Source organism: Protopterus annectens, chromosome 13.part0 (genome assembly GCF_019279795.1).
Source record: "Protopterus annectens isolate FY-2018-M chromosome 13.part0, PAN1.0, whole genome shotgun sequence".
Lineage (NCBI taxonomy): Eukaryota > Metazoa > Chordata > Ceratodontiformes > Protopteridae > Protopterus > Protopterus annectens.
The window spans coordinates 841577838-841595348 of record NC_056747.1 but is presented as its reverse complement, the minus strand read 5'-3'; the positions used below and the strand labels follow the sequence as shown (position 1 = coordinate 841595348).

Sequence of the window (17511 nt, the reverse complement as noted above, 5' to 3'; positions counted from 1 at the left end):
ATTCAGTGTTGCTAGTTCTATTTTCAGCTCATCTATAAAGGGTGTGGCAGTCCAGTACCAAACCAGAGCATTTATCTGTCATTGTTTAAGACTAAAAGAAATGACAATATTTCATATGTTTTCAGAAAAATTATGGAATAATGTACTGATTAATACAGACAAGTCAGCTTCAGTTACACATAAATCTTTATTAGAGGACACAAATGCAGTTTTGTTATGATTTAAAGGATCTAAGATTACAGCAGCTAACAGTTGAAAGTGTAACAGCTATGTACCCTGTATGGACATGTCATTAGAGTCGTGTGCTGTTTTAGACTTCAATAACAAGATTTTTGCAAATGTACAGAATTTGAAAAATTGGTTACGGCAGGAACATGTAGATTTATGGTTTAAAGATAAAATAAATTCCAGTTCAGCTGACACAGCTAAAGTGCTCAGAAATACATATTGAGTGTGGCTAGTTAGAAAAAAAGAGTAACCGTATACTTCTATGTTATGCAGGGTATAGCAGAAATGACAGTCAAGTTAATTCGCGGAGTGCAGGATTTACAGTTACAGATTTGGCAAATTCATTTTTTATGTTGTTGTTTTATTTAGCAGTCAGTTAAGAGCTGTGTATTAAAGTGTTGCAATGCATAAACAACATCTTAATACAGAGACAAAAAAAAATCATTCACAAATATTAAATGCTTTTTAGTTTATAGAATGTAAAAGTCAATGCTACATTTTAAAAGTGACAGTACAGTCAAGAATTCAAATCCTATGCATAAAAACAGTAGATCATAAATATTGTGTGTCGGTAAAGCCACAGGTTCAACTCTTAGGTTAGGAAGAATAGACAAACTTCCGGAATCAGATCAGTTTAAATCTGGTAATAAATGTATTTATAAAAACAAAAAATAGCCAAGGCTAGAAGGTATCTTCTAGCCTTGGCTATTTTTTGTTTTTATAGTAGTTGTACAGTTTGTTTTGTAGTAATAAATGTATTTATGTAATCAGTTTGGTTGTATATATTTCATACAAAAATTACAGTTTACCAAGCACACCAAATCATATTACAGCTAGTTTAGCAAACTAAATTAAGGACAGTACTGTATATCATAAGGCAGTATGGTAAAGATCACTGTAATGCATTTACAGTTTTTACTGTTTATCCAAGAAAATTGTAGACAGTAATGATAAATTATTTAAATAAGGTCAAAAAGAAACGGTTATGGTGAGGCAGTGGGTGGAGTTTCACTCACAGAACAGTATGTTAAAATCTGAGTGTCATGAGATTAAATGTAAAAAGTTCAACAGTTAAGATTAATTTTATAGAGGTGCAAAAATGCACAGTGTTAAAGTACTGCTTTAGTTTCCTGTAAGGTTATCAGATTGCTTACAGACTTGCAAGAGTTTACCAGTTGCAAATGTTTATTTCATGCAGAAAAGAGCAAATAAAGTCAAGGCAGCAAGCAATGCTGTCAGTTTATAATTGTTAAAGATGCAAATGTTATTTTAAGGACCTGATACTAAATACAGCAAGAACTTTAGCCACCCAGCCTTGCAGAAGAGGAAAAAAGGAGTGGTTAAAAATGCCTAACTATAAAAAGGACACTTGGACATTAAAGCAGGCCCTGCTTGGGGCAATACAGAGTAAAATTTGGCAAAAGCTGTGGTGCAGAAGTTGTGTGTCTGTGTTTCAGTTGTTTATTCAATGTTTACAGTTAAAATGTGTGAGTTAAAGCAAGTATGTATGTTTTCAGTTATGTAACCGTACTAGTTTCAGTTTATATTTTAATCTATGTTCAGGCAATACTGACAAAGATATTAATAGCTTAGTCTCCAGAATATAACAATAACAGATTTTATTTTATTTTTTTTTTTAATTTTGTGTTCAGATAACACTGTCAAAATGTTTTCATTTTTCAGGCAGTTGTACAACAGTACTAGTTTTCAGTTTATCTCTGTTCAGACAATACTGGCAGGAAAAGCTACTAATAGTTTGGTTTTCAGAATATAACATTTACAAGTTTTCAGTTATGCTTTTATCTGTGTTTAGGTAATGCTGGCAAAATATATTACTTTAGTATTAGTTTAGTTAGTTTCTAGAATATACCCAGCTATTTCAAATGTTCAGTATAAATATGCATCAGATTTCAGTCAAAATTCAGGATATGATTCTGTGATTAGGTTTAAGGGTGAAGTAACAGAATTACATTATTCAGTCATTAGTTAAGGGTAAAGTGACACAAATATTTGTAACAGGCATATTACATCATCCTTCACATTATTCAAGTGATAGAATTATTTATTACAGCCTTATTAAGACTTTAAAGAATAGGTGGTATTAGTTATTCATTTTACTCAATGAATAGCAGGGCAGGCTTAATTTCTTAATTAATTTAGAGATTACAGTGTACTTTACATAATTATTGTACATTAGTCAGAAAATTAAAAGGACACTAACAGGAAATGCAAAGGTATAGACCTGAAATAAAGAATGAAATATTCATAACATATTTCAGACAGAAATTTAGGAGGCAGACATCTATTACAGCACATAAAAAGTTAAAAAAGTAAGTAGTGTTATATGGTAATTTATTCTTCAAGACCAATTATAAAGTTATCCCTTTAGTGCTGATTTCAGTTGGTCTTCAGAAAATAGCCACCATGCTTGATAGGCTATACAATAAAAAAGAAAATGGATTAAGCAGTACATTGTTTAAAGATTCATATCTATGAAGAACAGGGAAAGGTTTTATTTGCTGTCGGAGAGAGGCATCATGGTACACTAAAGCACCACTTCATAAGGTAAAAAAACATAGACAATAGACAGTTTAATTTTACCATTACAGCATACAGAGATAGGGAAGGAAAATAGGTAGGGTTAACAGTTCATGCTCTGTCTAATCTAACTTGATTAACAAAGACAGGTTAAGAATGTGTGGGGTATTTTCTAATCAGCTTTATAAGCCACAGAATTAAAAGACACTCATTTTCAGAATAATGTACAGGTTTTGGATACATCACCCATACGTCAGAACTTAGACTCAATGACTCTAAAGACTATGAATCTAGGTAATATGGAAATTTAATCATAAAGTTAACAGACTTCAACCCTAGTGGTCAAAATTAAAATTGCAAGATAATTTACCAAATAAAATGTATTGTCAGATTGAGTCAGGTAGCATAAAGCTGTATACAGTAGTTAAAATGGAGATGTAAGGTAACTATAAAAGTAGATCCCTGTAGACTTTCGTCAGGGACCTCAGGGGCAACTGTTAGATTAGGGACTTCCATTTTTAAGTAGTTATTAGGCATTATGCAGACTAAAAGGTAAAATAGACATAAAGCAGCAAACTCTTCATACCACATAAATAAGGAGTAGGAAAACCACTGTCAGGACATATGTTCTTTAATTACAACCATTCTAGTACCTCGGCTTCTCGCCTTCTACTGGAACATTACAACTTCAAAATATGTCCCTTTTTATACCATTTATACAAACCTTCAATTAATCAATTAAACTATTCAAATAACATCAATTACATAATTATTAAATTAACCATACTCATCCCTATTCAGTTCTTTTGACAGCAACCACTAGAAAAATGTTACCAACCCTTATAAAATCCCCATACAATATAAAAAACATAGCAATATTATTATATTATCAATATGTCTATTTAAACATCAAAATGTATGCATATCAGCTTAAACTTTTAATTCATTTTAAACACTTCTGAATTTTAGATCACATTTTAGAAAAGATAGTTAAGCAGAAGGGAAAAATAACCTTGCTGGTCAAGCATGAGAGAGGACAGTTCCCAAGGGGAGTCTACAAGACCGTTCTTTTTCTGTTCCTTTCTCAAGGGAAAAATGTACATAGCAGTGGAATGCTAGATAAAGACCAGGCTTGAAAACCAAGGTAACCAAGGCTAAAGGAGGCATGTAAAGCATTACAGGGATTTGGTATTATTAAAATATACTTCAGATACAGCTAGGGAAGTCAGTCAGTTTGACCGGACATACAGAAATGATTAAATATCCAAGCATTTTAGAAAGGAAGTAACAATACAGACACTTGAGCCTGAGTACAGTAGGCAGGTCAAATAAAGACTGTTTTAGTTTATATTATTCAGGACAATCAGAATATACCTGCAGAAACTTTGGATATATTTAGCATTGTTATTACTAACCAGCATCCCAGAATTTCTACAGACTGTTATTGTTAATCAGCAATGGTGATAAAGACAGTATTCGGATATTGTGAACATCTAATAAAGCCTTATTAAGTGAACTACAGCGTTTGGAGAATTCATTCTGAAAAGTACACATGAGTTGGTCCATAAAGGAGAGACTGGCACTTGTTCAGCATGAGTTTGGGTAATTAACCGATAGACTTTTGCTTCAGTCTCATTTCAGTTATTTCCAGTTAATTACAGAATAGTACAGTCTCATCAATTCTTTATATATATATATATATATATATATATATATATATGTATGTATGTATATGTACACATTATATATATATATATATATATATATATATATATATATATATATATATATATATATATATATATATATATATATTTATATATGTGTGTGTGTGTGTGTATGGGTTGACTACTAAATATCAAAATTCCACAATCCTGAGACTCCGAATACCGATTACCAGAATCTCGAAAATAGTGAATGGAGATTGCCATACAGTACTGAACGGGAACTTTGCCATTCACTCCACTGTAGTGCAATGTCGTGTTGGTATATTTACATTGTAGGGGGTGTGGGGGCTACAGGGGGGTCTTGTCCCCCTGCATAAACGTTAGTATAATTGGTTTTTTTGTTTTAATTTTTTTTTTTTAGTTTGAGATTCCGGTCCTCTGTTTACAGAGTCTCGGGATTGTGGAATTTTGATATTTAGTAGTGAACCCATTTTATACACACACACACACACACACACATATATATATATATATATATATATATATATATATACACACATACATACATATATATATATATATATATATATATATATATATATATGTTAGAAAAACGGACTCCTTGCACCAGCAGACACCAAAAATGTGAAGTAACTTAACGCAATTTTATTAATATAACAAGCGTTTTCACCACCAAAAGGTATGGCTTCTTCAGAGAAAAGTTAAAAAAATAATCAACCATACTCGAACACACTCCAATTAAATACGCACAATAGAAGGAAATGACATCACACTTCAATTCCTAACATATTCTTATAAAAATTGGTACAAATACGAATAAAAATAAATACATTAAAACTGTACCAGTTACACGATGTCAATAATACTAAGTATTAAAAACTTAAAATATGAAAAACCATTTGTATATCTCTAAAACTAAAGGCTAACTTCATACATTTATAAACAGTACTGAATTAAATACTAAGTTGACAGATCATATCAACAAAAATGTGAAGTAACTTAACGCAATTTTATTAATATAACAAGCGTTTTCGCCACCAAAAGGTATGGCTTCTTCAGAGAAAAGTTAAAAAAAAATCAACCATACTCGAACACACTCCAATTAAATACGCACAATAGAAGGAAATGACATCACACTTCAATTCCTAACATATTCTTATAAAAATTGGTACAAATACGAATAAAAATAAATACATTAAAACTGTACCAGTTACACGATGTCAATAATACTAAGTATTAAAAACTTAAAATATGAAAAACCATTTGTATATCTCTAAAACTAAAGGCTAACTTCATACATTTATAAACAGTACTGAATTAAATACTAAGTTGACAGATCATATCAACAAAAGCTATATCGGGCATGAGTTAAAACAGGAGTGCAGTGATCAATCCACAGGCAAGGAATATTTAACTGTTGTTACTGAACCTGAGGATGAATTGAACTCAAAGGGCTTTGGAACTAATAAACAGTAACCTATTGTTCCATCGCCTGCCATTTGTTAAACCTAAGGGTAAATTGAACTCAAAGGGCTTTGGAAATGATAAACAATAACCTACTGTTCAATCGCCCACCACAGATACTTTCTGCTCTGTTAAGTAACACTACCTTAAATAACTTCTGAGTCTCAATACTGCAGAAATATTACAGTTTTCGTTAAGCCCTGGATAACAGAAAGCATCAGTTCTCAACTGCCATTCTAACTCACGTGTTTCCAGAATTAATGGAATAGGACCGCCCCTGATATTAGTTGTCACTTTGTCAATGGCCATAAATGAAAAAGAATGGCCTGGAAAACTGTCCACATGCTTTGCTAAAGCATTGGTGTCTATTCTTTTCTTTATGGCGTACATATGTTCATAGTTCGATCGGCGCAGCCTGCGGTCGGTCTTACCTATGTAAAAAGAGGGGCAGCACTCACAAAAAGCCACGTACACTATAGACTTACTCTCACAATTGAGTGGGAATCTAATAGTGTACTTTCTGTCTCTTATTTTGTGAGTCTGTCCCGTCTAACTTTAATACCACTTACAAAAACCGCATGTGGACATGCCTATCCTTTTGTTAAACTCTTTACTTGACAGGTCTCTTTGTAAAAGTTCTTTAAGATTGTTTCTTTTGAAAGTGAAATTAGGTAAACCACCCAGCCTCTCTGTCAAGCCAGGACTACTCAAAATAAATTGCCAATTCTTCCTTATTATGGTCATAATCGCTCCTGAGTTAAAACTAAAAGTAGTAACATAACACAAAGAAAATTCACGTCCTTTGTTAGAACTAGAATTACAAGGTTGGATGTCTATTGTGTTGTCAGGCGAATTTGGCAAAACTGATGACGAGGGGCCAGAGCTAGATTGAACTTGGTGCAAAATAGGTTTAAAAAAACCACCTAGTAAACTGCTAAGAACCTCAGAAGTAAGTTCGTCAATCAATTTTCTCGGGTAGCCTCTATTAGAAAACATATTGCCAAGCTGTTCACATTCACTCTGTAAATCAGTCATCGTACTGCACATTCTCACTGCTCTAACTAGCTGACCCTTTACAATAGCTCTCTTTTGTTTAAAGGGGTGCTGGCTTGAGAAGTGCAGAAAAGAATTGCAGTACGTAGGCTTTCTATGTACAGTTGAGACATAGATGTTCATGTCACACTCCTTGCGTAGCTTCACATCAAGGTAATCAATTTCTGTCTCAGAAAACCTGAATGTGAATCGTAAAAAATCCGTTGTACTGTTGATAAATTCAACAAAATCATGGGCTTCAGTATAACTACCCCGGAATAAAATGAAGATGTCATCAAGGTACCGTATAGAATTTAATAGAGGCCATCATACCGGAGAAGAGAAAAGAAAATTCTTTTCCCAATATCCCATGAAGAAATTTGCAGCGGATGCTCCATGGTGAACCCATGGCTACACCTTTTTTCTGCAGAAAGAATTTTTTGTCAAAAAGGAAGTAATTACAAGATAGGACGATATCCAAGATCTCAGTAACCAAGTCAATTTCTGTTCTAGAGGCTCCAAAGTCACCTAGTAACAATGCCAGCCATTCCAGTGCTTCCTGGTGAGGGATGGAAGTGTATGGAGTCAGCGGCGTCGATCGTGAGAAAATTATTCTCACCGTCGAACGTCAATCCATTAATACATTCCAAAAATGACCAAGAATCCTTACATACACTGGGAAGATGTTTCAAATATTTAGAAAGAATCTGATCTACAAGTTTAGCACTTGGGTATGTCATTGAACATCTTCCATCAACTAAGGCCCTCATAGGTGGATTGTGAATGTCCTTATGGACCTTAGGAATGCCAAACATAACAGGAATTTTTGGCATAGATATGTCTATGTAATTGTAAGTTTCAAGGTCTATTTTACCACTTAGAAACAAGTCACGGAAGAGCCCCCTCATCATGTTGTGGGAACGGTTTATTTCGTTAATGGAGGCTACGGTATAGGCCGGGGTATCTAAAACAGACAACATTTTCTCCGTATACATAGTGTTATCAAAGATGACCAACCCGCCACCCTTGTCTGGTTTAATTAACCTAACCGGGTGTCGGCAAAGGTCATCAAGGAGAAATGCCTGTTCTTTTGTGATGTTGTATTTAAAAGTTCCAACCCTAGAAAGGTGCTCCTCACCCAAATGCCTAAAGTCAACCTCACAAACCCTCTCAAACAATTGAAGAGATGGGTGGAGGGGCGGGTTGAAAACACTAGGCAACTTTAGAGAATCGTGGGTAATGTCCGAGTTGTTATTAAAAAGTAACTTCAAGTTAAGCTTACAGACAAAGCATTTTAACTCCAGGATCTCTTTTGGAATATCACCCATTCTACTAGGGACAAAGGTGTATCCAAGGGCAAGCAATTCAACTAGTTCATCACATAGTTCTAACCCTGTAAAATTATAGATTTTAAAATCTTGTCTTTGGTTAGAAATAATTCTAGGTACACAATAGTCGGATAAATGGCTGCTAGTATCTGCCAAAATGTCAGAACTGATATTCCCTAGGTCATTAATTAAATCAACATCATAAGTAACAGGAGATTCATCGCCATTATTACTAAAATCAGTAACTGGCAATTCTAGTTCACCCTCCTGTTCGATTGGTGTCGGTACTTCTGTTTGCCTAAAAAATTCTTGTTATGATTGTTCCTATTGTTAAATGAATTATTTCTTTTACCTACATTTTTATTGGATGTATTGTTCTTATTAAGCCCTTTGATTCTTTCACTGCGTCTTGGTCCCCCTTCCTCTTCCAAAAAGTTGGCCTCTTCGACAAAGTTTAAGTCAGGCTCAGTAAAACCTACTGAGTCTGACTGGAGCCTAGTAGTTTTAGATTTCATTAAATCAGGAAAATGAAGTTTGGGGTAAGCTTTATTATTGTAATAAGCCTGTCTGTCCCTCACAAGTTTCTTGCCCTTGTTTAATTTTAACTTAACTAGTAAAGAATCAATACTCGTCAAGGTGCGGTCGTAGTCAAATTTATACCTTGAAAAATTCAAGTCCGCCCTCATTTCCTTATCTAGAACATCAATCTCATTAAGCAAAATACTAACATACTGACTATAATGCTTAACAATAAGTTCCATCAGCAGGACACCCTGCTGTTGGAATAACTCTTGCAAGTCACTGTAAAAGCAAGCATCAATCAGTAAACCAGATGGTGAAAAGTTACTACGTAAACCCTTAGGAACAAGCTTCTCATGGATACATTGTTTAAAATAACCAATCTCCAACTGGAGCTTTTTTAACCTAAGGATTTTACTATCAAACATTTTTAGTTTGTCAGTTAGAATTTCATTGGTAATGTCTTGTCTGTTAAATCCGTCCGTACCAGTGTTCGTCTGTGTAAACTGCAAGTTCTCCGTATTGCTCATCCAGTCCGACAAGACAAATGAGCTGTTAAGGTTAGAAACATGGCCTGTATTAAGTCCCACATTATCAACAGGACCTGCTAAATGGTTAGAGCTAGCTTGCAAAACATGCGGGACAGATGAAACAGCAATAGCATTGACAGAACGCCCATCAAACGTACCGTGTTCGAGTATGGTTGATTATTTTTTAACTTTTCTCTGAAGAAGCCATACCTTTTGGTGGCGAAAACGCTTGTTATATTAATAAAATTGCGTTAAGTTACTTCACATTTTTGGTGTCTGCTGGTGCAAGGAGTCCGTTTTTCTAACATTACAGTGGTTTGTTTGGTATCGTTGGTTTCACCTGTTCGTTTTGATGGCAACGGATAGTCCTGTCAGCCCCAGCACACCACATTTATTCTCCGATACAGGAGTGCGTGATGCCCCCAGCAATGAAGCTCTGGATATTCCAGCGTTACTAGTCTCATTATCGCAGAGACTTGATTCACTCAATGCACGCTTTGACCATTTGGAGGAGATGGGCGTTCATAAGAACTTTGGTGTAACTTTAACTTCAGGCCCTACTAACATCGGACCGGAGAGGATTTTCCCGACAGAGAGTTCAGTGTCTTCAATTCCTGCCGCTCAACCGGTTGGCTCGTTTAATAGACAAGGGTCTACGGTATTAGCGGCTCAACGGACTGCTGTTTCCAATCCAGGAAGCTCTCGCTTACAAAGCACTCAAGGTACTGTTTCTGCTCTTGGCCAAGTTACTGTACCTCCTGTTTTAGGGGGTACGTTTGATGGGCGTTCTGTCAATGCTATTGCTGTTTCATCTGTCCCGCATGTTTTGCAAGCTAGCTCTAACCATTTAGCAGGTCCTGTTGATAATGTGGGACTTAATACAGGCCATGTTTCTAACCTTAGCAGCTCATTTGTCTTGTCGGACTGGATGAGCAATACGGAGAACTTGCAGTTTACACAGACGAACACTGGTACGGACGGATTTAACAGACAAGACATTACCAATGAAATTCTAACTGACAAACTAAAAATGTTTGATAGTAAAATCCTTAGGTTAAAAAAGCTCCAGTTGGAGATTGGTTATTTTAAACAATGTATCCATGAGAAGCTTGTTCCTAAGGGTTTACGTAGTAACTTTCACCATCTGGTTTACTGATTGATGCTTGCTTTTACAGTGACTTGCAAGAGTTATTCCAACAGCAGGGTGTCCTGCTGATGGAACTTATTGTTAAGCATTATAGTCAGTATGTTAGTATTTTGCTTAATGAGATTGATGTTCTAGATAAGGAAATGAGGGCGGACTTGAATTTTTCAAGGTATAAATTTGACTACGACCGCACCTTGACGAGTATTGATTCTTTACTAGTTAAGTTAAAATTAAACAAGGGCAAGAAACTTGTGAGGGACAGACAGGCTTATTACAATAATAAAGCTTACCCCAAACTTCATTTTCCTGATTTAATGAAATCTAAAACTACTCAGGCCCAGTCAGACTCAGTAGGTTTTACTGAGCCTGACGAAACTTTTGTCGAAGAGGCCAACTTTTTGGAAGAGGAAGGGGACAAGGCAGTGAAAGAATCAAAGGGCTTAATAAGAACAATACATCCAATAAAAATGTAGGTAAAAGAAATAATTCATTTAACAATAGGAACAATCATAACAAGAATTTTTAGGCAAACAGAAGTACCGACACCAATCGAACAGGAGGGTGAACTAGAATTGCCAGTTACTGATTTTAGTAATAATGGCGATGAATCTCCTGTTACTTATGATGTTGATTTAATTAATGACCTAGGGAATATCAGTTCTGACATTTTGGCAGATACTAGCAGCCATTTATCCGACTATTGTGTACCTAGAATTATTTCTAACCAAAGACAAGATTTTAAAATCTATAATTTTACAGGGTTAGAACTATGTGATGAACTAGTTGAATTGCTTGCCCTTGGATACACCTTTGTCCCTAGTAGAATGGGTGATATTCCAAAAGAGATCCTGGAGTTAAAATGCTTTGTCCGTAAGCTTAACTTGAAGTTACTTTTTAATAACAACTCGGACATTACCCACGATTCTCTAAAGTTGCCTAGTGTTTTCAACCCGCCCCTCCACCCATCTCTTTAATTGTTTGAGAGGGTTTGTGAGGTTGACTTTAGGCATTTGGGTGAGGAGCACCTTTCTAGGGTTGGAACTTTTAAATACAACATCACAAAAGAACAGGCATTTCTCCTTGATGACCTTTGCCGACACCCGGTTAGGTTAATTAAACCAGACAAGGGTGGCGGGTTGGTCATCTTTGATAACACTATGTATACGGAGAAAATGTTGTCTGTTTTAGATACCCCGGCCTATACCGTAGCCTCCATTAACTAAATAAACCGTTCCCACAACATGATGAGGGGGCTCTTCCGTGACTTGTTTCTAAGTGGTAAAATAGACCTTGAAACTTACAATTACATAGACATATCTATGCCAAAAATTCCTGTTATGTTTGGCATTCCTAAGGTCCATAAGGACATTCACAATCCACCTATGAGGGCCTTAGTTGATGGAAGATGTTCAATGACGTACCCAAGTGCTAAACTTGTAGATCAGATTCTTTCTAAATATTTGAAACATCTTCCCAGTGTATGTAAGGATTCTTGGTCATTTTTGGAATGTATTAATGGATTGACGTTCGACAGTGAGAATAATTTTCTCACGATCGACGTCGTTGACCTATACACTTCCATCCCTCACCAGGAAGCACTGGAATGGCTGGCATTGTTACTAGGTGACTTTGGAGCCTCTAGAACAGAAATTGACTTGGTTACTGAGATCTTGGATATCGTCCTATCTTGTAATTACTTCCTTTTTGACAAAAAATTCTTTCTGCAGAAAAAAGGTGTAGCCATGGGTTCACCCTGCGGAGCATCCGTTGCAAATTTCTTCATGGGATATTGGGAAAAGAATTTTCTTTTCTCTTCTCCGGGTATGATGGCCTCTATTAAATTCTATACGAGGTACCTTGATGACATCTTCATTTTATTCCGGGGTAGTTATACTGAAGCCCATGATTTTGTTGAATTTATCAACAGTACAACGGATTTTTTACGACTCACATTCAGGTTTTCTGAGACAGAAATTGATTACCTTGATGTGAAGCTACGCAAGGAGTGTGACATGAACATCTATGTCTCAACTGTACATAGAAAGCCTACGTACTGCAATTCTTTTCTGCACTTCTCAAGCCAGCACCCCTTTAAACAAAAGAGAGCTATTGTAAAGGGTCAGCTAGTTAGAGCAGTGAGAATGTGCAGTACAATGACTGATTTTACAGAGTGAATGTGAACAGCTTGGCAATATGTTTTCTAATAGAGGCTACCCGAGAAAATTGATTGACGAACTTACTTCTGAGGTTCTTAGCAAGCGACTAGGTGGTTTTTTTAAACCTATTTTGCACCAAGTTCAATCTAGCTCTGGCCCCTCGTCATCAGTTTTGCCAAATTCGCCTGACAACACAATAGACATCCAACCTTGTAATTCTAGTTCTAACAAAGGACGTGAATTTTCTTTGTGTTATGTTACTACTTTTAGTTTTAACTCAGGAGCGATTATGACCATAATAAGGAAGAATTGGCAATTTATTTTGAGTAGTCCTGGCTTGACAGAGAGGCTGGGTGGTTTACCTAATTTCACTTTCAAAAGAAACAACAATCTTAAAGAACTTTTACAAAGAGACCTGTCAAGTAAAGAGTTTAACAAAAGGATAGGCATGTCCACATGCGGTTTTTGTAAGTGGTGCCACAAAGTTAAGACGGGACAGACTCACAAAATAGGAGACAGAAAGTACACTATTAGATTCCCACTCAATTGTGAGAGTAAGTCTATAGTGTACGTGGCTTTTTGTGAGTGCTGCCCCTCTTTTACATAGGTAAGACCGACCAAGAGCTCTTGATCGAGTCTATGAACATATATGCCATAAAAGAAAAGAATAGACACCAATGCTTTAGCAAAGCATGTGGACAGTTTTCCAGGCCATTCTTTTTCATTTATGGCCATTGACCAAGTGACAACTAATATCAGGGGCGGTCCTATTCCATTAATTCTGGAAACACGTGAGTTAGAATGGCAGTTGAGAACTGATGCTTTCTGTTATCCAGGGCTTAACGAAAACTGTAATATTTCTGCAGTATTGAGACTCAGAAGTTATTTAAGGTAGTGTTACTTAACAGAGCAGAAAGTATCTGTGGTGGGCGATTGAACAGTAGGTTATTGTTTATCATTTCCAAAGCCCTTTGAGTTCAATTTACCCTTAGGTTTAACAACAAATGGCAGGCGATGGAACAATAGGTTACTGTTTATTAGTTCCAAAGCCCTTTGAGTTCAATTCATCCTCAGGTTCAATAACAACAGTTAAATATTCCTTGCCTGTGGATTGATCACTGCACTCCTGTTTTAACTCATGCCCGATATAGCTTTTGTTGATATGATCTGTCAACTTAGTATTTAATTCAGTACTGTTTATAAATGTATGAAGTTAGCCTTTAGTTTTAGAGATATACAAATGGTTTTTCATATTTTAAGTTTTTAATACTTAGTATTATTGACATCGTGTAACTGGTACAGTTTTAATGTATTTATTTTTATTCGTATTTGTACCAATTTTTATAAGAATATGTTGGGAATTGAAGTGTGATGTCATTTCCTTCTATTGTGCGTATTTAATTGGAGTGTGTTCGAGTATGGTTGATTATTTTTTAACTTTTCTCTGAAGAAGCCATACCTTTTGGTGGCGAAAACGCTTGTTATATTAATAAAATTGCGTTAAGTTACTTCACATTTTTGGTGTCTGCTGGTGCAAGGAGTCCGTTTTTCTAACATTACAGTGGTTTGTTTGGTATCGTTGGTTTCACACATATATATATATATATATATATACACACACACACACACATATATATATATATATATATATATATATATATACATATATACACACATACATACATATATATGTATATATATATATATATATATATATATATATATATATATATATACACACACATACATATAATATGTATGTATGTATATGTATGTATGTATATAGATATATATATATATACATACATATATATATATACATATACACACACACACACACGGCTATCCTACACATCAGGCAGTTCCGAAACTAGATAGGTGGATAGGAGTACATGCTTCAAGTAGAAAAAGACTTGTAGTGCATGGGGTGCATTGATTATGCTCCGATATTTAGAAAAAGCAGTTAAGTTCCAGAATGGCATGCAACCTGACCTTCACAAATGTTAAGCATCCCCTGCTTTATGTTAAGGCCGGGTCCCATGCTAGGCAGTAAAATCTGCCTGTACTGATTAGCAAATGACAGTGGCAGAACAAAACATTTGTTTCTGCCTGCTGTCCATAACCCTTAACATGTCCCTAACTTCCTGTGAAAGAAAACCAGAATGTATGTTTGGCTGCATAGTCTGAAGAATGCAAAACCTGAAACTCAGATTTATGTCATTATTTAATGACGTCGAACCTCAGTGGCTTGTCTGAAAACTACAGACCAAAAATATGAAGCAATAATCTGGATGTCCTACAAAAATATAGACAGTTGACAGATGATTGTAAACATAAGACTGCATTACGCTATCCCTGTGACAACACTCACAAAGTGTTTTACGATTTTGAAAGCCAGGAAAACACTTGGCGATTTTTCCCCCTTTAATTAGTAGTACATGGAGCATTTTCAGAAAGTGACTCAGGATATCCCTGAGGAGTGCTGAAGGCCGCTGAAAAGTACCTAGAGGAAGGATGAATACCTCTGTGCTTACTGCTTATACCCAGGTTTGTAGTAAGATGAGAAAGCCCTTTCACCTGTAACATCTGTTGCTCTATAGATTTGACTCAAAAGGTTTAAGATGCACCTGTCAGTATAGAATGGTCAAGTTGCTCCTGCCTTGTTAGACCTAAATGCTGAAATCAAGTCTTTAGGTCATACACATCTGTGATTCACTAGCATCACTTTTAGCCTCTTACCACCATTGTGTTTGTTACAGTGGGCTGTGTTGCATTATTTTTATCCAGTTGTAATTTTGTTTGATTGTGCTGTTTGTCTTATGTTTACCACAGCAGACTGCTTAGCATGTATGATATTTTTATACATGTTCATGCAATACCCTTGCTTTGTTAGCATGTTGTACATGTAGCAAGTGGTGTAGAATGTGTGTTGGCATTATATACAGTGGTCTGTGTAGTGGTGTAGAATGTGTGTTGGCATTATATACAGTGGTCTGTGTGTTGTGTTTCTGTCTGGTATGGGTTTTTGTATGTGCACTGAGTTTGTAAATCTCGCCTTGAGTTTGCAGTAGTTCATCCGCTTCATCTATTATAGTTTGAGATAATGATTTTGTACTAAAAAGTAATGCTATACCTTTAACATATTCGTGTTTTGCATTCTTTAATTTTTTTGTATGTGGTTTATTTGTTGCTGAATTCCACTGTGCATAAGTACGCATTTATTGTGATGTGTGCCCAGTTATAAAAACTGCAAAGCAACACATGTGGAAATAAAATTCTAGTGTAGTGAGCTCAAACATATATGGTACATGTGTAGCTGCAGAAAAAGCTGCATGCAGTTAAAACATACTATAGTTTCTTGAGATGTGGTTAATTTTATGGGCGTAACACTGTTAAGGTGTACTAAAACAATGTGTTGTTTCGCTGCAGGAAATGAAGGAACTGGTCTTTCACGTGATGTAACCAATTTGTGCCATGCACTTGTTGCCATTCAACCAGCTAGAGAACTGCATCCTGGAATAGAGTGCCTAAATGTTTCTGTTGCAGCTGGTAAGGTTACACAGTAGTTGGCAGAATAATGCTCAGTTTTCTAACTGTTCTCATTTAAAAGTAGTTTTTGTGAAATTTGAAAAATATTTTTCCACTCATATATAGAATGTGATTTTTTTTCGCTTTTTCATTTTCTAGGCATTCTGTTGCATAGTCTAAAAATGGCAAATGGCTGAATTTGTCATCATTTCATCATGTCTCCTTTGGAGCAGACTGATGTGTATGTACCACTGGATATGTCTCATTCAGGATCAAGATGATGATGATATGAGTGACCAGCTTTCATTAAGGATCACCGACTGTGCAGTGCTTTGGTAGTATCATACCAGTGTAGATAGGAGGAAAAGGAGTTTATGGTGAATGTTTTTTGCAGTAGTTTGTTTGGCAAGACCCATTGTGCTGCTAGAAGGCTTACAAGTAAGGCATCATCATGCTTAAATTATTAGATTTCTTTTTCTGATTTTAATCATTCCAGGAGTGCATTTTTGTGTCCTAAAAGTAAAGCTACCATGTGAAAATGGAAGCTAAAACCACTGCATCTGTACTTGTCATATTGTGAACTTCACTCTTTCCTCAAAATTAAAAGTTAGAAATCCTTTAAAGTCTAAATCATTCTAGTGATAGAACAAGGCAAAAGTGGCATTACTGTCTAGAGTGAAAACATTTATTTACTGTGGAATTTATTTCAGCAGTTATTAAGTGTGTGATGAGCTGCACTGGTGTAGGTTTCAACAATTGTTTCACACAAGCTGCTTTTTGCGATGTTCTCTTGTGGATTTATGCAACCTTACATGAGGGATATGAAAAGCTGTCGTACTGTAAACTTTGAGGCATTTTAGTCTGCTGAAACAGCAGTACCTTCTGTGACAGTAAGGACAGTAGAAGAATTCTTAGAGTAAATCACTGTGTTCAATCAATGCTCCCGACGGACAAAAATAATAAAATGCTAGCTGTCAGACACTGAAATGCTGTTGTCCTTCTTCAGTCTAACAATAAAATCAGTCTGTTGGTATGTTTAATTAAATAACTTTTAAATCATACTATGTTCATATCCTATGCCTGTCTTATGTCTTAGACTAGCTGAGCTTCCCAGCATCTAAAATAAACTAACAGGTTATGTGTACTTACAAGTCTAACCAGGTAAAGCTAAAAACATTTAAACATCAAAATCCTTTAATGTAATTAAACCATAACATTTTCAATGAAGCCAATTTGAAATCAGCTGATTTCTGTTTCATTAGGTATGGCTTGAATGTTAGGTCATTCAAACAAAGTCATTCAAAATGATTGAGTCTAGTCTGCCATTTGCCTTCATGAGAAGTGAATTGCATT

General features: G+C 35.6%; 1 protein-coding gene across 2 annotated transcripts in view; it reads left to right on the top strand.

Moving 5' to 3' along the window:
* Window positions 1-17145, top strand: part of MRM1 (mitochondrial rRNA methyltransferase 1) — a 199533-nt gene extending 182388 nt beyond the window's left edge. For both annotated transcript variants that reach the window (XM_044054562.1, XM_044054561.1), the window contains exons 5-6: window positions 16060-16179; window positions 16318-17145. In XM_044054562.1, coding sequence (XP_043910497.1) covers window positions 16060-16179; window positions 16318-16355 — 158 coding nt within the window. In that variant the 3' untranslated portion in view covers window positions 16356-17145. The remainder of the gene's footprint in view (window positions 1-16059; window positions 16180-16317) is intronic.
* The last annotated feature ends 366 nt before the right edge of the window (window positions 17146-17511 follow it).